General features: G+C 47.0%; 1 protein-coding gene and 1 long non-coding RNA gene across 2 annotated transcripts in view; one reads left to right on the forward strand and one right to left on the reverse strand.

The window, feature by feature from the left end:
• CDH22 (cadherin 22) overlaps window positions 1-24,794 on the forward strand; it is a 147,675-nt gene that overhangs the window by 91,773 nt on the left and 31,108 nt on the right. The window contains 3 exon segments of the mRNA XM_078150057.1: window positions 10,930-11,097; window positions 14,210-14,397; window positions 16,032-16,285. Of these exon segments, the coding sequence (XP_078006183.1) occupies window positions 10,930-11,097; window positions 14,210-14,397; window positions 16,032-16,285 (610 nt within the window).
• The window catches only part of LOC144455903 (uncharacterized), a 44,446-nt gene that overhangs the window by 3,147 nt on the left and 16,505 nt on the right, over window positions 1-24,794 (reverse strand). Inside the window, exon 2 of the long non-coding RNA XR_013484741.1 lies at window positions 14,314-14,468. This is a non-coding gene — a long non-coding RNA (uncharacterized LOC144455903). The remainder of the gene's footprint in view (window positions 1-14,313; window positions 14,469-24,794) is intronic.

Genomic DNA, 24,794 nt, shown 5'->3' on the forward strand with positions numbered 1-24,794 from the left:
AAGCATTTTATAATTATTATCTCATTTGATCCTCACAATAACCCTGGGAGGTAAGTACTATTATTATCCCCATTTTACAGATGAGAAAATTGAGGCAAACAGGAGTTAAGTGCCCAGGGATATATAAATCTGAGGGCAGACTTGAACTCAGGTCTTCATGAATCCTAGATAGTTGCTCTATCCACTATGCCACCTAACTGGGGAGCCAAAGGCCCAGAGAAACAGTGGACAAGGGAGATGGGAAGATAGGGGACAAGGGAATGAGAGAGAACAGGTTGGGAGGCAAAAGAACAGAGGAAAGAGGACATGGGGATGAGGGAGAGGAGCAAGGAGAATTGGAAACAGGAAAGTTGGGTGAGTCGGAGCAGTAGGGTGGAGGGATAGGAAAACAGGAATAGTATGGAGGCCATGGGTGAGGGGAATGAGATGGGGCAAAGAAGGAGGTCGAGAATTGAGGTCAGGGACAGAGAGATGAGGTGGGAACAGTGGGGTGGGTGTAGAGGAGCAAGCTGGACACATAGGAACAGAAAGGTTGGAGAGAGGGATAGGAGGATGGCCTCTGAAAGTATGCCATCAGAGCTGAGCCGGGCCCAGCCAGAAGCCCATATCCCCAGAAAGAAAGTAGGGAATGACAAAGAGGAGGATGGGACACCTTTCAGTCAGCTAGTTCAAGTTTCAAACATAGCATTCCCAACCTCCTGTGCTGGATTCCCAAAGTTTCTGCTGCTCTTTGCCCCCAAAAGATTAGCTCCCCATATCCACAAGCCAAATTTGTATTTTATGTAGTCCGAATGCACCGAAAGTTCTTGAACAGGGCGAATAATATGGTCAGAGTAGTGCACTGGGAAGTGGGAAGATGCCTCTGACTGCATATAAAGGAGAAACTAGGAGCTGGGAGAGCAGTTAGCTAGAAGGCTGTTAACTGTAATCCAGAGGAGAAGTGACATGGGCCTGGGCTCAGGTGGTGGTAACGGAGGGAGAAAGGAGGGGACAGATGCCAAAGATACAGCAGAGAAAGAATTGAAGGGTCCAGTGACTCACTAGATATTGGGGACTCCAGGGGGGGGCAGGTAGTTCTAAATCAACAGGAATACAGAAATTAGGATGTGGGGTAGTTTTAAGGGGGAAACAGGGTGAATTTAGTTCTGGACATGTTGAATTTAAGATGTTGGCAGAATATCCAGATGAAAATGTCCCGTAGGCATTTAGGGATGTTGGCTGGAATCTTGAGGAGAGGTTAGGGTTGAGGGTCTAGATTTGGGAACCATCCACAGAGGTGATAGTTTGAGCCACGGGAACAGCTAAGGTTTCCAAGGGAGAAAGCATAGAGAAAGAAGATAAACAGTTCCAGGGCAGAGCCTTGGGGAAAATCCAAAGTTAAGAGGGGAAAGGAAGAGGAACTCTCAAGAGACAGAGAGGGAGTGGGGAAGAATATGATAAGGAAACAGAGGCAAAGGAAAGAGAAGTTTTCAAGGTGTTGATCAAGGCAACCAACAAAGTGTGGCAGAGAGGAGGAAGAGGATAGAACTGAGCAATGGCCATTGGATTTGGCAAGTAGGACTTCACTGGCCCTGTGTTTAATGGAAAGAATGTTTGAGTAAGTGGATTGAAATCCTGACTCTGCTTCTAACCAGTTGTATAGCCTTGGGCAAGTCACTTCCTCTCTGGGCTCCGGGTTTTGTTTTTATTTTTCCATTTGTAAAATGAGAAGACTGGACAAGATCAGAGATTCTCTCTTTTTTTGAGACCCCTTTCCACTCTTTTTTTTTTTAAGGCAATTGGGTTTAAGTGACTTGCCCAGGGTCACACAGCTAGTAAGTGTCAAGTGTTTGGTTTGAGGTCAAATTTGAACTCAGGTCCTCCTGACTCCCGGCTGGTGCTCTATGCACTGTACCACCTAGATGCCCCTCCCCTTTCCACTCTTAAGAAATATTGAGAACTTCCCCAAAGAGATCTTTGTTTATGTGGGTTATATCTATCCCATGTTTAGCATAGTGCCTGGTACATTGTAGGTGCTTAATAAATGTTTATTGATTGATTGATTTATCAATACTTAAATTAGGCCGGTTTAATATTATTATGAAAATTAATAGTTTCCACCTCAAGGATCCCTTGAAAAGGGAACCCAAGAGGTCCAATTAGTGAGTCAATCAGTCAATAAACATTTATTAAGCATCACAGTGCTTAGGTACTAAATACCCAAACTGCTAAGTGTTAGGGTACAAAGAAGACAAAAGATAGTTTTGGCCCTCAAGGAGCTTAGAATCCGCTGAGGGGAAGACAATACATAACAGGAAGCTGAAAAGGAGGGGAAAGATGAAGCCCAGAGGGCTGCACTTAGGTAGGACACGAAGGTATGGTTAGCCTGGGCACTCTCCTTTAGTGGAGGATCTGGGACTACATTTGGAGAACCTCTGGACCAGATGATCTTTAAGGTCCCTTCCATCTCTAGAAATCTATGGTCTTAGATGAATTAACAATAATTACTAGCATTTATATGGCATTTTAAAGTTTGCCAAGAGATTTAGCCATATTCTCATGTAAGCCTCACAAAAACTTTAAGGTAGATACTACAGGCACTGTTATCCTCATTTTAAAAATAAGTAAACTGAGGCTGAGAGGTGGTCACATAGCTAGTATCAGAGGTAGGTTTTGAACCCAGGTCACAGAATCATAGCATCAGGGGTTTAGAGCTAGAGGGGATCTTGGAGGCCACTGAGTCCAGCTACCTACTTTTACAGAATAGGAAACTGAGGCATAGAGATGTTAACTGATCTACCCTGGATCAAAAAAACTAATGAGTGCCTTAAGGCAGGATTTGAATTTAGTGGGTGTTCCTAATTTCCAGTCTGATACTCTATCTGTGAAACCATGCTGCCTCCATAATTGAGATGAAAGCCCGAATGCTGGGAGTTAAGGAGAGATTGGGTAATGAGGAAATAGAAGATGTGGTTGTAGACTCAGAAGTTTCTCTGTTCTCATTAATGTCCTGGGCTGTGCTGATGCTAACTACCATTTCTGTAGTGCTTTATAATTTACAAAGGACTGTCCTCACAACATTCCTGTGAGGTAAGTAGTTATCCCTCATTATACATATTGGGAAACTGAGTCCCAGCACTATTACACTAAACTGCCTCCCTCCTCTGTTTTCCAGGCTATATGCCATGACAGCCCATTTTCCTGTGGAAAAGAAGATAAGAAATCATAGGATTTAAATTTGGAAGGGACCTCAGGGATCACCCTATTCAACCTCTCACTTTAGATGAGGAAACTGAGTCCTGGAGGGAAATTATGCATGGTCATAGGGGAAGGAGCAAAGTCAACCCCTTACTTTCTCAGGATTTGGGAAACCCTTAGGGGCCTCCTGTAGAGAGAGGTCCTGTCCAAAGGAGGGTCTAAGGGGCAGCTAGATGGCACAGTGGATAGAGCAATGGCCCTGTAGTCAGGAAGACCTGAGCTCAAATCCGGCCTCAGACACATAACACTCACTAGCTGTGTGACCCTGGGCAAGTCACTTAATCCCAATTGCCTCACCGAAAACAAAACAAAAAAAAACCAAAGGAGGGACCAAGTTTCTCCAGTCCCTTCTTGGTTACCCTGCTCCCAATCCACTCTCCCTTCATGGTTCCTCTTTCCCCTTCTGTCCCCTCCTCTGGGCTCTCATCTCCCTACAGTAACAGGGCTGTTGCCAGACCTGGCTCAGAAGCGTGTTTCATTCCATAAGCTGGGAATATGAAACTGATAACATTCTCTGGGCTATATTTAGCAGATGCTCAGTGGTACAGTCTGTTCTCACTGTGCAGTTAGCAGGGAGCATAGCCGGAACGGAGCCTTGAGATGAAGGTGTGAGAGAGAAAAAAGAGAGACAGAGACAGAGAGAGAGACAAAGACAGAGACAGAGAGACACAGACAGACCTAGACACAGACACAGAGAGAGAGAGAGAGAGAGAGAGAGAGAGAGAGAGAGAGAGAGAGAGAGAGAGAGAAGAGGAAAAAAAGAGAGGGAGAAAAAGCCCTCCTTGTAAGAGGAGAAATTAACTTGTATGTTTTAAAGGCCAAATCTCCCAACGTGGCCCCCATCATCTGGAACAAGAATGGCATTTGTGTGACTAATGAGGCATCTCACGCTGTGCCCCTCCGTGGACCCTGCAGCAGCAGCTGGAGGGGAAACAGCTGGATGCTTGGCCCTGGAAGTGTGAAGGATGGGTTAGAATGGGGCCAGAGGGAGTGGGGTAGAGTAGCCATGTCACAATTATTAGAGAGCTCTAATCCCTCTCAATTCACCACCTTCCCAGCCCACCCCTCAGAACAAATCTTGCCACCTCCTCCATGTGGTAGAAAGAGCCTAGCCAGAAATCCTCAGCTCTGTCCTGAGAAAACCCACAGACTTTTTAGAGAATTGTAGATGTCAAGTATCAGTCGTCAAAGGCTCCTAGAATTATAGAATGGCAGAACTAGAAAGGACCTTATAGGACTGGAAGGAACCTTAGAATATAGGATATAGAATTTCAGAGCTGGAAAAGACCTTAGAAAATAGAATGTCAGTGTTGGAATGGGTCTTAGAACGTGAAATACAGGGTGTCAGAGCTGGGACAGGCCTTAGAACATAGAATATTGACTGCACATAGAACATAGCTGGAAAGAACCTCAGAGACCATTGAGTCTAGAGGAGGAAATTTTCCCTACCAAGTGGAAGTGACCCAAGGTTACACATAGAGTTAGTCGCTGGCCAGAGACTAGAGTCCATCTGCCATAGGGTATCAGTGTCCTGGACTGTTGTCTGCCACATTTGCAGCCCCTCCCCTAAAAAAAAATTGACTCTAAGGATGGAAACAGAGTGAAAATAGAGGGGATGACAGTGGATAGGGTGTTGGGGCTTGGAGTCAGGAAGATCTAGGTTCAAATTCTGACTTGGACACTTATTAGCTGTGTGGTCTTGGGCAAATGGCTTAACCTCTCTGTGCCACAATATCCTCCTCTGTAAAATGAACTGATTGGTCTTGATGACCTCTTAAGGACCCTTTCATCTCTGAATCTATGCCTCTTTCACAGCCGTAGGAAGACAAGAGCTCCTGGTTTGGCTTTGTCATTTCCATAACTAGATTGAATTTGAGGTTGGAATCAAGGTCGCTTGATATTTAGTCTTTTCCTGGGATTCAGTTCTTCCCATGGGCCAGTGAGGGGATCCTAAGACTCTTCTATCTAAAGTGATTTGGGCATGAGTGGGAATTGAATCAGAGCCTCCTTCCAGGGCTTGACTATCTGGGACAGCTTTTCACACTTCTCACAGTTTGGGGGGTGAAACATTTTCAGGAAAAGTTGGAGTGGGCTGGGAAACAGGGGGATAGCTGCCTGTTCCCCACAGCTCTTAATTATTAGAAAGAGTGCAGATGGAGAGTTGGAAGGTTCCTAGCTCTGTTTGAATCCCAACTCTTCTACTTAGTATATGTTTGATCCTGGGAAAGTCCCATTCTCTCTCTGGGCCTTGGTTCCCCCATATGTAAAATAGGAGTGTTTGATGAGATGAACTCTCATGTTCCTTTCCAGCTTAAATCATATGTTTATTCCTAGAATGATAATTTCCATAAGCTGGTTACAGAAATGGAGAAGCCTCCAGTAACTCAATCTTTAGAAGCTACTGAGTGGTGTGTATGTGTAGGTGATGGTGTTGATGTATGTGGGTGGCCAAGAGGGGCCCAGAGGGAAATAAGCCCAAGTGGGAGGGAGAGATGTTTATATATTCCCCTTCTCAACATCCATATGGTGTCCAGTGGCTCCCAAAAGATAGGGAGAGAGGGAGGGAGGGGGAGGAGAGAGAGAGAGAGAGAGAGAGAGGGAGAGAGAGAGAGAGAGAGAGAGAGAGAGAGAGAGAGAGAGAGAGAGAGAGAGAGAAGAAGAAGAAGAAGAAGAAGAAGAAGAAGAAGAAGAAGAAGAAGAAGAAGAAGAAGAAGAAAAGAAGGTGAGGAGGAGGAGGAGGAAGAGAAGGAGGAAAAGGAAGGAGGAGGAGGAGGGGAGGAGGAGGAGAAGAGAGAAGAGAAGAGAAGAGAAGAGAAGAGAAGAGAAGAGAAGAGAAGAGAAGAGAAGAGAAAGAAGAGAAGAGAAGAGAAGAGAAGAGAAGAGAAGAGGAGAGAAGAGAAGAGAAAGGAGAGAAGAGATGGGGTGGGGCACTGTGCTGGGATACAAATAAAAGCAAGCAAGACAGTCCCTGCCCTCAAAGAGCTTCCTTTCTAATGGAGGAAAACTACATTAAAAGGGAAAAGATCCCTCATGTGTACTGATCATGTCATTTGAAAAGTTTCGTTCTCCTGGGCTTCCCTTCTTTCCTCTGTTTCTCTTAGGATTTCTCCATCATTCTATCCTTCCATTAATTCCTCTCTCTCTTCTCTTGATTGGAAATATTACTGGATTTGGAGCAAGGGGATCTGGATTCAGATTCCAGCTCTGTTAACGTATTACTTGTGTGATGTTGGCCAAGTCATTTTACCTCTCTAGACCTCAGTTTCCTCCTTTGTAAAATGAAAATGCTGGATTAGATAACTCTGAGATTCCTTCTGATTTTAAGATCTTTGATTCTCCTCCAGCTCTCTCTTGTCACTATTCCACCTTTCATCATCCCCTCATTGTCTGCTCTATCCACTCTCTATTCCTCCGAAGCCCCCACCTTGTTCTTTTTGTTTGTTTCCCTTCTTCCTTTTCCCGTCTGATTAAGGGCTGGAGGGATTCTAGTTCAAGAATTAAAACAAATTAGTCCAAGAACAAACTGTTAGTTTAATACTAAACAACTATGTGGGCCTCTCTGGACCTGAGTTCCTTCTCCCTCAAATGATGACCAGACTAGGTACCTTTTAAATCACTTGTAGCTCTAAAACAGTAAGATGCAATCAAAGGAGAGAACATAATGAGGGACAGAAGATGGATAGAGAGAGACTAAGGAGACAGAGGGGCCTGGTTAGAGATAAAGATGGGGGAGGGATGAAAGAAAAGAGAGGAGGATAGGGGTGTGGAGGAAATCAGCTGTGGTGCAATACTCAAAGGACTTGAAAGCAAGAAACCTGGATTCAGATGCTAGGTCTGCTCCTTATTATCTGTGTGACCTTAGTAGTCGTTTAACTTCTCTCAGCCTCAGGCTCCACATCTGTAAAATGGGGGCAATACAATTTACACTCTATCTGACAGTTATTACAAAGAAAGTGCTTGGTAAACTGAAGAGTACCACAGAAAGGAGAGTCATAAATTAGGAGGGAGAGAAAAATGGGTTCAAGTGACCTTCCTAAAGTCACACAGGCAGATCTTCAGCCTGTGATCCTTTGATTGTAAATCTGGTGCTTTGTCCACTAAATCAGGCTGCAGATCTAAGATGTTAGAAAAAAATTCAGCTTGGATTTTCCATTCCCTGCTTTTCCTGTACTTCTGCCTTTTGTTTGGGCCCTAGAGCTTAGGCAACGGTTTAAGGAGGGACATGCTGGGTAAATGAGGATTCACTTGTCTAATTAAGGCCTAGAGGAGTGTGTGCTGGGACCCATTAGCCGGGTGACTGACTTCCCTGTGGAGGCCTGGCCACTCCATTGCAGCTAGAGGGAGAGAGGGAGGGCCAGAGTGACTCAGGGGGGGACGAAAGAATTGGCCACCTCTTAAATGGTTCTTTAATTCAAGGTTCCAGCAGGTTGGCTCCCCCGTCATCTCTATTTTATTGATATTTTTTATTTTTACATCAGCCTCATTTCAGAATAAATCCCTTTTCCTTCTGTTCCCTAGAGAACCAGCCCTTGTAATCAAAAAATAAAAAAGCGAGGGGAAAAAAACCAGTTTGGTGAAACTAACCAGTGTCTCAACTGAGTCGAATGGTATATAGATAGAATGTCTCAGAGCTGTAGGGCCCCACCTCTGTAAGGAAGGGAGGGAGGGGCATTTCCTCATCTCTTCTCCAAGGCCAGACTAGGCCATTGTAATTATATAGCATGCAGCTCCCAGTTTTCTTGCTATAGTTGTTCTTTCCATTTACATTATTGTGGTCATTGTATATTGTTTTCCCAGTGCTTCTTACTTCCTTCTGCCTCAGTTCATGTCTTCCCATGCTTATATGATTTTTTCATAGTCATTATTTCTTAGAGGGCAGTAACATTTCATTGTGTTTGTATATTGTTTGTATAGCCATTCACCAATGGATAGGCTCCAGTGGTTTTATATATATTCATACATACATATATGTGTATATGTATATATATATACACATACATACACACACATACACACACACACACACACACACATATAGTTGTTCAGTCATTTCACTGGAGTGGTTTACCATTTCCTTCCCTAGCTTTCACAATAAGGAAATTGAGGCAAACAAAGTTAAATGACTTGCCCAGGGTCACATGGCTAGTTAAGTGTCTGAGGCCAGATTTGAACTCAGGAAGCTAAGTCTTCCTGACTCCAGGCCCTGCACTCTATCTACTGCATCACCTAGCTGCACATACGTGTGTATATATGTATATGTGTGTGTGTATTAAATATGGAAAAATATGTAATCACCATAGCTCCGTCTCTGCCTATACAGTTAACTACCACCCCCCATCCCAAGACAGTGAGACAGGACTGGTTGCTAATGATTCAAGAAGACCCTCCTGTCTCCTTCCCTCTCCCTCCCTCTTCCTCTATCTACCTCTTTCTTTCCCTTTTTTTCTCTTCTCTTCTCTCAGGAGGAGAGGACAGCAGTGGTTTCCACTAGTGAACACCATCCCCCTGGGATTAGCTGCCTTTGGGGAGTCCATCCCACGTTGTCCCACAGAAGCCTTCTCACTCTGAGCAGCCACCCCCTCCCCCATGGCCAACTGAAGAGCTTGGTACCAAATTATGGGGGAAAGATCACTGGCCTGGGGACCAGGAGATGTGGGGGCTGGTCCTAGCTATGCTCCCAACTCAGACAAGTTACTTCTCTCTGCCTCAGTTTTGTCATCCATAAAATAAGTGGGTTGTTCTCCACGACTCCTTCCAGCTCTAACAGTCTAAGTGATCTCTTGGCCTTCACAGGTCTAGAGAGCATTCAGCTCTGCACCAACCAATAGGTCAGTCAGAGAGATTGGGACTGGATCTGTGATTTCGTTGATATAGGAAACTCCCAGATGAGAAAACTCCCTCTACCAATGCAGCTTAGCACCTTCTCTGAAACTTAGGATCTTAGAGAACTACCTAGAAGTAAAGTGACTTGCCCAGGGTCATGTAACTGCTGAATCAGAGAGCTAATCCAACTCCTCTGTTTAACAGATGAAGAAACTGAGGCCCAGGATCACACAGATAGTGAGTCTCAGAGATGGATTCAAACCTGGGGTCAGTCAGCATACCCACTTTTTGAGAGTCTACTAAGGTATCAACTAAATGTTCAGCCTTGTGCTAAACCCTGGCAAAGATGCAAAGGAGTACAAAACATAGCCACAAGGTTATAGACTTAGAGCTGGAAAGGAACTTAGAGGTCAATAATTCCAACCTCTTAATTTTATAGATGAGGAAACAGAGAGGTTAATTGATTTAAGAGCTCACACAGCTAAGTGGCATTTGGATCCAGGTTTTCCTGACTCTCAAGTCTAGCATCCCATCCACTATGACATGCTGTCTCTCAATAAATTAGTCCTTGCCCTGAAAGGAGCTCACAGATGAAGAGACAAACTAATGTATTATGGGAGATAAAGTGGAATAAATGGTATAGAGCAGTAATGGATTATGAGCCCCTATGTCTGTGTACTTGCTTCTACCCATTTTTTTATTCCTGAGCTGACCCCTCCCAACCTCTATCAGAAACAACCCTGTGAGAGAACTCTCAGGATAGAACAGGGAGCCCTCCCCACTATGGCTATTCCTTCCTGACAAGCCCTTTCTGCCCAAGAGCTCAGTATCTCAGGGCCAAGCTTAGACCCTCCTCTTCCTACAAGCTGCCACATCCCAGCAGGCTGAGGCTGCAACACCATAAATGGAGGAGAATCTGGGGGTCGTTTGGGGGAGATTTAGAGCCTGGGAGAGCCCAAGGGCCAGCTTGTGGAGCCAGGAGCCTGGGTTTTATTGGAGAAATAAAAAGGCAGCTGGTGCATGACTCCACCTGGCGCTCACAGCTTAGAGGGGTCAGAGCTGAGCCAGGAAAGGAATGGTAGCGGGAGGGGGAGCCCAGCCCCAGGCACTGCCCATTACCAGCTGGTGCTCAGCAGGTTGGGGGAGCACTAAGCTGATCATCCTCTGGAGGCGTGAGGAGGCCCCCAGCTCTGGCCTTAGCCCAGTTTATAGAATGTAGACTGTCTCTTTAATATGGGAGTTAGATCAACCTGGGGCTTCTGACATCCATCTAGACATAGGAGGGGGGGCTTAGGACTGTTCACAAAGATGGAATATGTATGGGTGTGTGTCTGTGTTTGTTTATCGCTGTGTGTTTGTGCTATATGTACAAGTTTTATGCACAGTGTGTGCCTTTCCTTTCCATCTCTAATGTTCTGTGAATGTATGTGTGAACTATGGGGCTATATATGAATTATGTGTGGGTATGTGTCAGTGAGTTGTGCAAGCTGATTGTGTGTGAAATTGAGTTGTGAATGTGGTTGTATATTACTGGGTATGAGTTGTGTGTACATTATGTGAGTAGCATGTGGAGATTGTGTGTGTGTGTGTGTGATGTGTGAATAAAACTGCATTTTGTTCAGGATTATTTGATGAATTTCTGTCCTCCATAGTTATGAATGACTGAGAGGGTCTTAGCTCTCTGGCCTATGCCTCACCCTTCTACTCACCCAGCTTCCAGAGTCTCTGACAAATGAAACGGAATCCCTTGTGCAGAGGGGGAGCAGAGAAGGAAGAGGGGTCAGTGAGGTATCACTTTGATTTCGAGCCACAAGATTGGAGACCCAGTACAGCCCCCTACCTCCCAACTGAAACTTTGCTCCTTCCCAGGTGTGATCCGCACAGCAGTGGCTGACTTGGACCGGGAGAAACAGGAGCGTTATGAGGTTGTGATCCGGGCTACGGACATGGCTGGTCAGCTGGGAGGCTTGTCGGGCTCCACTACAGTTACCATCGTCATTACTGATGTCAATGACAACCCACCCCGCTTCCCACAGAGTAAGGACCCTGGTTGGCCGCCTACCCATTTGCAGAACTTACTGTCCCTCAAACCAGCTCTGCTCTCAATTCAGTTCAATTCAACAAGCACCCATTCAGTAACTGCTATTATGTCTAAGGCACCACTCTAGACACTGGGGATGCAAAGATTAAAAAAAAAATAATGAAAGTATCTACCCTCAATGTGCTTACATTTGTCCTATTACCTTTCTTTCTCCCCACCCCATCTCTCATGGGGCTTCCTTCCTTCCTCCCCAGTACTTGAAGATTGAGAGGCCAGCCTACCATCTATCTGCTTGTCCTGGGGCTCCTTGTCATATCCACGATTGCTACTGCCACCCCACCCTGGCATTGCCCAGGAAGGGACCCAGATGGTTAGATCTGATGGGGGGCATCGAGGCATAGAAGGGGCTGGGAGGGAAGAGACCTGATCACTCTTGCTGAGGCCAGCTAAGCCAGGTCTTGCCATCTGCCTGACTTGGCACAGACTAGCATCGTCACCAGATATCTGCTAGAGGAAGAGTTAGCTAAGGCTCCCAGCCCTATGCTCACTCCTCCACTTCTTGCCCAAGAAATCTGCCCTTTCCTCCCCAGACCTGCCACTCACTACTTGTGTGACTACATTCTTCCCCTTTATAAGCCTCAGTTTTATCATCTGTAAAAGGGGGTAATGCTATTTCCCACATATAATTCACAGGGTCATTGTGAGGAAAGCACTTTATGAACCTTGAAGTGCTATCAAAACATGAGTTATTATTGTTGCTGTTGTGCAACGGGGACACTAAGGAGACATATATTATGGCACTTAAGATTTTCAAAGCTCTCACTCATGATTACACAAGGTTCATAGCACCTAAAAGGCAAGTGGGCAGGAAGGAAGTTATTTGACTCCTTTTGCTTATAAGGAAAGAGGTCCAAAGAATGGAAGTGATGCCCAAAATCACATTCTGAATTAGGGGTAAAGAGTCAGGATTGGAACTCAGATCTCCTGACTCCAAGCTCAGGGTTCTTGCCTCTTCCCTATACTGCCCAAGGTTGTTCCTTTGTCTTGAGTTCCAGGCCCTTTGGACTCAGCTCTGGCTAGGCCCTGGAAATCTGGGCACCTACAGCCAGGTTTTCTTCCATGCTGTCTGCAGGATCTCCCCATTCCTGGAATGTTCCTCAGCAATCTGAGGGAGGTCCACAGGCTTGTTTCCTGATCTCTCCCCACTTCCCTCACCCTCAAGACCATTTTGCAGACAATGAAACTGAAGCCCAGAGAAGTAGATGATTTCTCTAAGCTCACACAGCCCTTCAGTCCTCTTCCCTGCTGTCTCTCCCCTAGAGCCTCACTCTGTCTACCCAGCTGGGCCCCCTCCATCCTTAACTCCAGCCCTCGCTGCTGCCGCCACTGCCTGAAAGCTGGGGAAGCGGCCAGGCGCTGGCAGAGATTAAATGCCGGTGGGAATGTGAGCTGATTCCTATCGGGCGAGTCATTATGAGAGGTCTGGAGCTCTCACATTAGGACTCCGCCACAGGGGACTGACCCCTGAGAGATAACAGAAGCATATACGCATGAAGCCAGCCATAATCTCTGCCTTGCACTCCTGCTGTGGAGCAGGCCTGCTACAGGCTTACTGGGGAGGGATCCAGCCTTTGGGAAGGAAGGGGGAAGGGTATGCAGCTGGCCAGCCCCACTGGCATAAGGGGCAGAGGAAAGACTGGCCCAATACCCATGCCTGCCAACCTGTAATGCCAAAAGCCTCTCCCTCATTAGGCAGGATCTTAGATTGTCAAAGCTGAAAGGGACCTTGGAACTAGAACTTTAGGGCTGGAAGGCACCTTAGCACAAAGAGTAGAAGGGTCCATAGGGACTACTTAGTCCAGCCCCACTGTTTTACAGGTGGGGCCCACAGAGGCTGTGACTTTCCCAATGTCACAGAATGAATCAATGGCAGAACTGGAAATTGAACCTAGGTCTCCTTCCTCTCAGCCATAGTCAATAGAAGAGCTGTAAAATGGGGCATCCATCCATCCATCCATCCATCCTGTGGTTGCAACCAACCTGTTCTAGGCTTAAAGCAGACATGGGGGCCACATCTGACTCACAAGTATGGCACCAGCCTCGCCTTGATCCCCATAATTTTTCTTTAAATAAATGTTTGTCAGGGTAGCTAGGTGATACAGTGGATAGAGCACCGGCCCAGGAGTTCAAATCTGGCCTGAGACACATAACACTCACTAGCTGTATGACCCTGGGCAAGTCACTTAACTCCAAGTGCCGCGCACATGCACACACACACACACACACACACAAATGTTTGTTGCTATCTTCTATTTTCATCATAACTTTTGAATGTAAGTAGTGTGCATGGTATCCCTATTAGAACACAGATGAGGACACTGAAACCAGGGCTAGAACCCTGATTTCTAGTCTATTATCCTTACCACAACCAGCTTGGGGTGCTCAGTGGTGGGTGAATCACAAGACTACACACTTGTGGATCCCAGTGCAGCTTCAAGTCAGTGTGGGGTAGTGGCAAGAGCACCATATTTGGGGTCGGAGTTGCTGGATCCAAATCTTTGCTCTGCTACTTATTAGCTGTGTGCTGTCGGACAAGTCGCTTCCTCTTTCTGGGTCTCCTCTACCAAGTAAAGGAGAGGGGACTGAATAATTTCTCAGGCCCTGCCCAGCTCTGCATCCTATGATCCCTACAAATATCCTAGTCAGTCACTCTAAGCTCCAAATTCGGGCCTTCCTTGTCAGAGAATTTTTTAGTCTGAGGCCTTGGTTCCCCCAATTTAATTCAATCCAACAATTTTTAGGTGCCCACTTTCAGCTGGGTTTGGTATAAAGATAAGGCACAATCCTTTCCCTCAAGGAACTTACACCACAGTATATTCCTTCTCCCCCTTCCTGCCACTATCCCGGCTCCTATGGAAATCCCCTTCCTCAGTTCATTCCCTATCCTATCACTCTACCCCCTCCCCATTCCTTCTCCCAAAGGAGCAGAAGGTACAAGTTCGGTGGCTTCTCTGGAAAAGGGTGGATGGTGGTAGGGCAAGGGCCTTGAAGGGCTTTAACGCTGGAGCTGAGTTCCGCAGCTCACGGGCTCTGTGGGACCCCTTCCAGAGATGTACCAGTTCAGCATCGTGGAGACAGCCCCCATTGGCACTGCTATTGGGCGAGTGAAGGCTGAGGACTCGGATGTGGGAGAAAACACTGACATGACATACCAGCTCAAGGACGAGGGCGGCGGGGACACGTTCAAGGTCACAACAGACAGCAACACCCAGGAGGCCATCATCACTGTGCAGAAGGTGGAGACCCTGGTGGGGTGGGCTGGGGAGGAACACGGCAAGGAGTCTTGGGTGCAGGTGTCGGAGGGAGTCTACAGGAGAGAGGAAACAGCATGGTAGAATAGGCTAAGCCTTGGCCATTGAGTCAGAAGACACGGGTTTGGATCCTAGCTCTGTAGGAACTTAGCAGCTATGTGACCTTGGGCAAGTCATTTTTTTTAAACCATTCTGAGCCTAGGTTTCCTCTGTAGAATGACAAAATAATGAGGCTGGTGATCCCTAAGATCCCTTCAAGCTCTGACATTTTGTGTTTTCTATCATAGAATTCTAAGTTCCAAGGCCCCTATCATTTCTAATACTCTGTGTTCCAGGTCCTAACATTCTGTGTTCTATAGTTCTTTCCAAATACAGAATCAAAGTCAAAAAATATGTGAGGTGATTCTAAAATGGTAAAGGAATATATCTTTGCCTCCTCTGGAAGGAACCCAACAACCCTTTTCTCCTTTCACGATAGGCAGAGTATCCATTCTTCCTGGCCACCCCACCCCCCAGATGGCCACTTCTCAACATACTCGCTCCTGAGGCACCCTCAGCTGCTCTGTCATGTCAGCATCATAGCAAAGTGAGCCCCCATCTGATTGATGACCCCAGCTCCAGGCCCATCACTCAGTAGCTTCCCTGCATCCTGATTTCCCAGGAGCAGAGGCTAGTAGGAGTGGGGGTGGAATGGGCTTCCCCCAGAATGGGAAAGGGGAGGGAGAAGCTTGGTTTTGACTTCAGTAATGACTTTTCCCTCTAAAATCAGCAGGGCCGACACTACCTATATATCGGCAAAGCAGGCAGCCCCCTGTCATGTGCTATCGGAGGGCCTTTGGGAAGGCCTATTCTGCCCCCGAATATCCCTCCCAGCACGTGTCATAGAGACTAAAATTCCACCATCTGTGTCATTCCTTTGGGTAAAGCTATTGTCTCTGGAAGGTCCCAGTTAGCATTTGTGGAGAGGGAGGGGTAACAGATTATTAACCATTAGCATCTACTGATGAATTGGCTCAGAATGTCCAGTCACCAAGGAATCGGAGGACAGCATGGGTAACATTTGAATGGGACCATAGATTGTTGGAGCTGGAAGAGGCCTTAGAAATCTTCTAGTTTAAACTTTTCATTTTACAGAGGAGGAAATTGAGGCCCAGAGAAGTGGTAATTTGCTACTACGCAAGGTAGTAGCAGTACTGGGATTATAACCCTGTTCTTCTGACCCAAAGGTCGGTGGTCTGGGTCTGAGTGGGGTCCTGGGCAGGAGCTCTGGTGCTCCCATGGTTGGCATAGGAAGGGGAGATGAAGAAGAGGCCTAGACCTGGGGGAGATATATACCCACTCCAGAGAAGGACCCTCCTTGATAGCCCATCCCCAGTAAGGCCTGCCATTTTTACAGTGCCTGATATTCTACTGTTAGTGGTAAGCCTTTGAGTTCTCCTTATCACCAAAAAGCCCCAAAGAGGCAGCACAGAGGGCTTAGGCCTTGCCACTCCTGCACTACCCACTTACCCAGTCACCGAGGGCACCACAGGAACCTCGGCTCCGCCCTCAGTCCCAAGCTCCGAAGTCCCTGCTGAGGACCCAACCCCCCTCTCACCCAGTCCCTCTCTGTGTCCTAGTGCCTGGACTTTGAGGCTCAGGCCACACACACGGTGGTGCTCGAAGCCTTGAACAAGTTTGTGGATCCACGATTTGTAGACCTGGGAACCTTCAGGGACCAAGCCATTGTCCGGGTGACGGTGATGGATGTAGATGAGCCTCCTGAATTCCAGCCACCCTCTGGGCTCATGGAAGTACAGGAAGATGCCCAAATCGGCTCCATAGTTGGTGTGGTAACAGCGCTGGACCCTGATGCTGCCAACAGGCCTGTCCGGTGAGGCTCCCCTACCTTATCTGGGACTTGTCAGGGCTGCTACACCCTCATCACCCCCCCCAAGAGGTTCAAAGGGAAAGTCAGGAAGGGCATCCTAGAGGAGGTGGTGCTGGATCTGGTCTCTGAAGGATACCAGGCAATTAAATGGCTCAGTGGATAGAGCTCTGGGCCTGGCGTCAGGAGGATCTGAGTTCAAATCTAGCCTCAAATTCTTACTAGCTATGGGACCCTGGGCAAGTCACTTAACTTATCTGTCTCAGTTTCTTCAACTGTAAAATGGGGACAATAATAGCACCTACTTCCCAGGATTGTTGTGAGGATCAAATAAGATAATATTGTAAAGTGCTTAGCACAGTGCCCAGCACATAGTAGGTACTTAATAAATGCTTGCTCCCCCTACCCCACCCCCCACACACTTCCCTCCCTACTAGAGACTAAACTAAGTGAAGATGAGAACTCATGAGAAGAGCACACTGGATTGGGAGTCAGAGGACTTGGGTTTGAATCTGGGCACTGCAGCTTCTCTCTGTATGATTGTATGTCCTTGGGCCTAGGGGATCCACTCTGTGATCTCAGGCTATTGATTCTACCTGGGCTTCAGTTTTCTCTTTTGTAAAATGAGTGGATTGGCCTGAATAAGCCTTAAGGTCCCTTTCAGCCCTAAATCCTATGCTCATTCCAGGCTGGAGGGCACAGTGTAAGCAAAAGCATGGAGGAAGGAAAGCAAAACAAAGGGAATGTAAAAAGACCCATTTCACTGATGCAGAGGATTCCTGTTCAGAGAGGATTGGGAAATCAGTCTATAAAAGATGATGGCAGCCAGGGTGTGGAGGGTTTTCAGTGCCAGGCTTGGGAGCTACTTACTCTTTGGACAATGAGCAGTTAGGGAGAGGTTCTACATAGAGCCATAGGGCTCTATGGACATAGATAACCCTTCTGAGACTAAGGCATCCTTGCAAAGACAGCTGCAATCTACCAGACTGTCTGCATTCTTACCAGCCTTTCCTGATCTGTCCCACTTTCCAGGCATATGCTTTGTTAGCTGTGAGCATCAAGGGCTAAAGTGACTGAATCAGTGCTTGGAGGGTTGGGGGAACTTTGTTTTGGCCCAGTTTTTCCCCCAACTTAATTTCACACATATGTTCTGGGCCCAATTTCATCCATGGGGCTGAAGAAGCCAGCAACAATAAAATATCTTGCGAATGACACACATAATTCTGTTTGCAGAAACCTGAACACACTGTTTAAGCCAAAACTTGCTGCAGCATGAGAGCTTTAGAATCTAGATTGTTGAAATACAGAACCTAGGACGTTAGAGCTTGAATACTTAGAATATTGAATGTCATAGCTGGAAGGAAGATAGCTCGATATAATAAAAAGCGAGCAAGATTTGGAGTCAAATCCCAGCTCAGTTTCTTAAAAACTATAATAACAACTTAATAATATGCAATTTTGAACAAATCCCATCATAGAATCACAGATTCTTAGCCTCTCTGGACTTCAGTGAACTTACCTATAAAAGGAAGAGATGTACTAGAGGGTTTCTATGGCCCTTTATAGCTTGAGATCCTGTTATCTTATGACCTTAGAACATAGAACATGAGATGTTAGCACTGGAAGGGACCTTAGGACATAGAATAATAAAGATAGATTGTATTTATATCTCACTTCAAGGTTTGCAAAACACTTTACAAATCTCACATTTTATCCTCACAACAACTCTAGGAGGTAGATGCTACTCATTTTATAGATGAGGAAACTGAGGCAGATAGATTAAAGGACTTGCCCAGGGTAACACAGCCAGTAAGTGTCTGAGGAGGATTTGAACTCCAGTCTTCCTAACTAGATCCATATAGTATTAGAAAAAAACTTAGAGACCATTTTGGTCTAAATTCACTTTATGGATGAGGAAACTAAGGCCCAGAGCAGGAAATTAACTTGCCTGAGATCAAACGGTGACTTAGCCAGGCCGTAAGGAAACCAAGATGATGTGTGGGGCTCTATCGCTTGAGTGTTAACAAAGGCATCAGAGCACACATGGTCACCCAACTGGAAACAGTGAGACAGTCCATGGATAGTGAACTGTGGGTGCCAGAGAGGTAAAAGGACTTAGGTGGGTAGGGAAAGAAAGGACTTCAGTGTTGCCAGGATGGAACAAGTGGGCAGAGAGAGGAGAGAGTAGTCAACTTCTAAGCACAAAGAAATATCCATTCTTGAAGACAGAAAAGGGTAGAATCGTGTGTGTGTTTGTGTGCACATGCACGCATGCGTGTGTGTGTGTGTGTGTGTGTGTGAGTGAGAGAGAGAGAGAGAGAGAGAGAGAGAGAGAGAGAGAGAGACAGAGACAGAGACAGAGACAGAGACAGAGAGTGAACTAGGAGAGGGGGTGATGGAGACCAGCTCATTTATCCAAAGTCCCTCCCATCTTGTTTTCTTTCTTTCTCTGGAGAACCCCCTTCTACGGCTGTGATTACCCTGGGCATACAAAAGCAGCTGGGAGGGGCTGCCAACTGGACTGAGTCACTCCAGGAGTGAGAGGGGGAATTGAAAAGCTGATTTGCCAAACAGCCATTCTCTGCAGTGGGTTTCTTTGCTGCAACCCAGGCCCCCTCTGCTGGCTTAGAAGCCTAAGAAAGGGAGACAAGTCTTTAGGCCAGGGAGAAGCATGCACTGGGCTGGAGGGAAGGATGCTTACCCACCTGCTAGGCAGACCTCAGAATGGGATTCAGGATAGAAGAATGAGATAGGCACTGATTGGGGAGGGTTAGGGAGGAGTGAAGGAGGTGAGCAGCAAGGGGAAGGGGAAATAAGGAACCATCCCTCCCTCTCTCTCTTTCTCACTCGAGCTCGCTCACACACACACACACACACACACACACACACACACACACACACACACACGCACAGAGTGCTATTCAGTAAGCTAGGATGGTGTGTACTGAAGGCACCTGCATTCAGATATCCACATGCACTAGCACCAGTTACTCAATCACATGTCCATAAATGTACCCAGTCTCTGCTCTGCCATTAACTCACTGTGTGATCTGGAAAATCTACCTTCTTTTGCTCTGCGCCTTGGTTCCCCTACTTGTAAAATGAGAGAAATGAGGACAACATGATGGCACAGAGAGCCAGTCTCCAATTAGTTGGAAAGACTTGGGTTGAAATCCTGCCTCTGACACTTAATGACTGTGTGACCTGGGTAGGTCACTTAACATCTCAGTGAGTGCCCCACACAACTCTCTAAGACCATTAAGTTTAGAGGGAGTTGCCTTGCTGAGAGTTTCCATGCCAAAAAATCACAGATCTGGTCCCCCCAAAATGAGATTGGACTAGATGAGACCTAAGCTCTGTTCTAATGCTGATGTCTAGATCTATGTGCAAGACTTGTATACACAAATGCATACATATGTCCCCAACTTATTGTCCCCCTACTCCAGTGATGGCTGGAAACCAACAAACTCACTTGGTATCTCCAGGTTGCTGTCCTTGGGAACACCTGGCTCTCACTCTCCAGCCCTGGGTATCTCCAGGAGGTATTTGCCCATGGTAATGCAGGATTGGATGGATATACACAGATGAGCACACCTGTTCATGCAGGATTTGGTGGATCCATAAAGAACACCCTATATATGCTTCCCTCTCCCTTTCCAGGAATAAGAAGCCTATATATAGCCTGGGAAGTAAAGAATTCAGCTCAATCTTGGAATGGATAGTCAGCAATCATGCCTATACACCTGCTTACCTGGCTATCCCTGTTTACTCATATATTCCTTATCATAGCCATTCAGCACTTTTACTGTTTACAAAACACTTTATAGACACTAACTCATTTAATCCTCCCTGCCACCCTGTGTGGGAGGAGGCAGGCAGGGCAAGGCAGGGCAGGACAGGCATTGACCTCTGAAGTCCATTCCTAAATCACAAGATCTCAGAGTTGGAAGGAGCCTCAGAGGGCATCCACCCCAACCCCTTGTATCTCCTCCAGAAACTAATCAATCTAACCTCTACTTGAAAACCTTCCCTGATGGAGAGCCTCATTTCTTCACAAGGCAGCCCATTCTACTTTAGGATAGCCCAAAATTTTAGGAAGTTTTCACCTTAAACTGAGCTAAAATCGACCACTTTGCACCTTCTACTAATTTTCCCCAGTTTTACTCTCTAGGACCAAAAACAAAAACAAAAACAAAACCCAAAACAGAACTTCAGTTGCTTGAAGACTACCATCATATCCCTCTTACATCTCTTTTTCAGGCTAAACATGGCCAGTCCTTCAAATCTCTAGACCTCAGTTTCCTCATCTGAAAAAAAGGAAATTGCCACTCTGAGGCTACATAATTAGCCCATTTAAAGAAGAGGAAACAATCCTAGTGAGTTAAAGGAACTCAAACCCCAGTCACAGAACTACAGAACTTAGGATTTCTGAGCACGTGTGTATGCTCTTTGGGTTCAGAAACTGTATTATTTATTTTTAAAAAATTGCAACCATAGAGCCTAGCATAGTGCCTTTCATAAAGTAAGTGCTTAAGGTATATTTGTTGAACTGACCAGGATATAGAGCCAAAAGGGACTTTGAAGATCATCTAAGACCCCCAGGGAATAGTCTCAAGAGTGGAAATGACTTGTCTGGGGCCACACAGTTACGAAGGAACAGAGTATCATTCAAACTCAGGTCCCCTGACTTCAAAGTCAGTGCTCTTTCCACTATATTGCTTTAAGTCATAGGCAAGCATAAAGACATACAGCTCTCTACATGGGGGCCTGGGGAAATAGCCAGCCAGCCCTCAAATGGGGAGAACTCGATGAGCCCTGGGACTCTGGGGGTCTTTGGAATGGAGTCCTTTGCCTTGCTTTCTGTTCCCAGGCACTAGACCTGTTCTCTATTACCTTCACCCTTCTTCATTCTTGATCCCCTTTTTCTGGGCCCAGCATGAGAAGACACCTGAACTCCCCTTCTTTTTAGGAGAGGCCCTCTCATTATAGCACCCAACCTGTGGCAGATGGCAAGTGACATTCTCTCTCTCTCTCTCTCTCTCTCTCTCTCTCTCTCTCTCTCTCTCTCTCTCTCTCTCTCTCACACACACACACACACACACACACACACACACACACACACAAACATGCCCCCACCACCACCACACCACTGGCTCTCACGAAGCCCTAGGCTCCCCAGCAATGACTGTGACCTGTGCTTCTGGCAGCCAAGTTGCTGTCCTTGGGAACCCTGGCTCTCACTCTCCAGCCCTGGGATTCCCTCCTCCTTTCCTCCCTCCCTCCCTCCCTCCCTTTGTCTCCATATTATTTACTTACAAAGGAAACAAAAGAGCCAAGAACCGAGAACAAATAGCCTCTGAAGACTGAGGAGGCAGAAAGAAGAGAAAAGATGACTGCCAAGGGAGTGAGGACAAGAGGGGAGGAGAAGGAAGGAGAAGAGGAGTGAGAGGAAGAGGGGAAATATAGGAGAAGAGTGAGAGGGGGATAGGGACAAAGAGAGAGGGAGGCAAAGAGAAGAACGAGGAGGAGAAGGGGAGAAAGTAAGAAGGAGGCAGAGAACAGGGGGAGGAGAAGAAGGGGAGAAAGGGAAATAAAAGGAAGAGAAAGAATGGGGAGGAAGAAGGGGATGAGGAGGAGAAGGGGAGGAGAAGCAAGAGAGAGACAGTGAAGAAAGGGAGAAAAGAGGAATAGAACACAGGAGAAAGGGAGACAATGAGAAGGAAGGAAAGGGGAACAGGAGAGAAGAGGAGAAAGAAGGAAGGAAAAAGAAAAGGGAAGGCAGAGAGGAGAAAATGGAGGAAGAGAAGGAGAATGGGAAGAAAGTGGAGGATGAGGAATAGGAAGAGCAGAAGCAAGAGGACAGAGAAAAGAGATAGTAGGAGAGGAGGAGAAAGAGAAAAATAAGAGAGGGGAAGAAGAAAGCAAAGATAGGCAGGGAGGAGAGGGAAAAGTGGGAGGATGTAAGTGGAAGGAAGGAGATGAAGAGGAGAGGGAGGAAGAGAGTGGGTAGGTGGAAAAGATAGGGAGTAGGAGAGAATGGAAAAGGAAGAGAAGAGAAGGGAATAAGAGGGATAGGAAAGGGAGAATAGAGGAGGAAGCCTAGGGGCAAGGGATGAAAGGAGGACAAAGAGGAGAGAGGAGGAGAGGCAAGGAGAAAGGGAAAAAGAGGGCAAAGACAGAAGAAGAGATGGGAGAAGTAGGAATATGAAAAGGAGAGAAGGTAAAGAAGGGGGCAAAGAAAAGAAAGAGGAGGGAGGAAGATAAGGAGAGGGGAAAGAGCTAAATACCTTCTTTTCTTTGGGCCTCAGTTTGCTTCTCTGTAAAATGAAAGGTTGCACTAGAATACTCTTTAAGGCTCCTTTCAGCTTTGAAAGTCTGTGTTATTTATTTTTAGATGCCTTCTAGTTCTAAATCTCTAAATGATACTCAAGGATAGGGAGACCACCCAGAGAGGCAATCATCAGCTGAGAGGCATATCTGACTTATCAACTAGAAGTTATTAATTTGGACTCCTCTGGTGGGGCCAGTCACCCACCCCATTCCTTCCCCACTGAATTAACCTTTCCTAAAACAGCTTCCTGCACCCAGCTATAGCATTAATCCTGAGACCTATCCCATTCCCATCAAATTCAAGCATCTTGAGACAAACAAGTTACTTCCCCCTGTGAGCTTAGTTTCCCCATCTGCAAAATGAAAGAATTGGACTCCAACTGGTCTCCAAAGCCCCTTCTAGCTCTTTCATTCTAGGAGGTAAATGAGCAGGGTTTAGGGGCAGGGAAGATAGTAAAGCAGGACTACAAGCCCAGTTTATTAGCTCTCCCTTCTCCCATTTCCTCCCAAGAGAAATAGATTGCTCTGGTAGATCTGGTTAGGATGTGATTTCTCCCTCATCTGGGCTCCCATCATTCAGCTTGTGTCCTGCAGTTATCACATCCTGCTTGCTGTTATAGTTGTATCCCTATTCTTTCTCCCCTAGTAGAGTAGTATACAGTGTAACCTCCCTGCGGGAAAGGACCCTGTCTTGTTTCTCTTTTATGTTCCATGATCTCACCAAGGACAAGATTCAGGAAAAGTATCACAAATTGTCAGAGATGGAAGGGACAGAGCTGAGAGGCACCTTAGCAAACATCTCTTTCACCCCTTTCATTTGCAGAGGAGAGAACTGAGACCGGGAGATGGAAAGGGACTTGCCCAAAGGTTAGTGGTCAAGTTGGGATTAGAAGCCTGGTCTCCTGGTTCTGCAGTCAGTAGTTCTTTCCACTCGGCCTAGCCACTTCTGTGCAGGTTCAACGAGGCATCTTTTGCAGGGCTGTCAGATGGTGCTAATTAAGCAGCTTAGCTGGACATAGGTTGACACAGGCCGTGCTGGTTGGGCTGAGGCCTAGTCTCAAATAATAACTGGCTGGGCTCCGCTTTGATGCAGCTGGCCTCCCTGGAGGTCGGGCAGGGACTTCAGCCCCCAAACCTGGTCTGGTGGGGTAGATGGACATGGCTGGGGAGGGGCTGCTGGCTCTCCGCTCTGGTTCTGGACTCCCCATTCCCTGCCCCCTCCCCCCCCCCCCCCCCCGCCCTCCTGGGCCTGCTTTGTCCAGGTCCACACAATAAACCGCTTGTTGGGCCGAGGAGCGCGCCCTTTGTCTGGGCCGCGAGCGCCGCGGGGGGGGGGGGCGAGCTCCCCGAGCTCCGGGCCTGGCTTTATCAGCTCTTGGAAGACGTTGGCGGGAGCGCAGCCTCCGCCTTGTTGGGGCCGCCGAAGACATGTGTTAGACACGGGCCCGCGCCGCCCCCGCTGCACAAAGGCAGGAGGGAGCCGGGAAGGAGCCGGAACAAAGGGCTTTTTTCACGCGGCAATTGAAAAGCAGCAGACGAACAAATCCTGGCGCTGGCCAGGCTGCCGAGCGGGAAGGGCCGAGGGAGGCAGCCTCAGGAGAGGAGCCGGCAGAGTGGCCGTCTGCTCGATGGCCCCTGGCCCCCAATCCCCTGGTGCTGCAATGGCAAGAGGAGAAGAGGAAGGAGGGGGGAGCTGAGAACTATGTCAAGGGTGATGGACTGGAGGCCTACGGCCTCACCCTATGTGCAGAGTGCCAGGCACATAACAGTGCCCTGCTCCTCACTCACCTACTGTGTGAGCTCAGGCAAGTCAGGGCACTTTATCCCTTGGTGGCACCTCCGTCTCTACATCTGTAAAAGGAGGAGAATGGACCAGATGAGCCTTGAGTCGTGATACCTCTCGAGAACGCTGAGCCCTCTCTGGAAACAGGACATTTCCAACCATTTCTCTAGGGACTGTGTGTATCCCAGGGGCTGGAAGTAGAATGTGAGAGTCCACGAGGAAAGGATGGGACATCCCACATTTAAAGCTGGAAGGGACGGACCTGGACCAGCTGCCTCATTTTGCAAAGGAAACAGTCCCAGAGAAGTGAAAACAAGCATCTTGCTTACAGTAAACAGGTAGTTAAGTAATAACTGGAGTGGAAGAGTTCAAGGAATAGTTGTTAACAGTCAAGCTAGAACA

The sequence above is a fragment of the Phascolarctos cinereus genome, unplaced genomic scaffold, assembly GCF_003287225.1.
Source record: "Phascolarctos cinereus isolate Bilbo 61053 unplaced genomic scaffold, phaCin_HiC Scaffold_2;HRSCAF=192, whole genome shotgun sequence".
In the NCBI taxonomy this organism is placed as follows: domain Eukaryota; kingdom Metazoa; phylum Chordata; class Mammalia; order Diprotodontia; family Phascolarctidae; genus Phascolarctos; species Phascolarctos cinereus.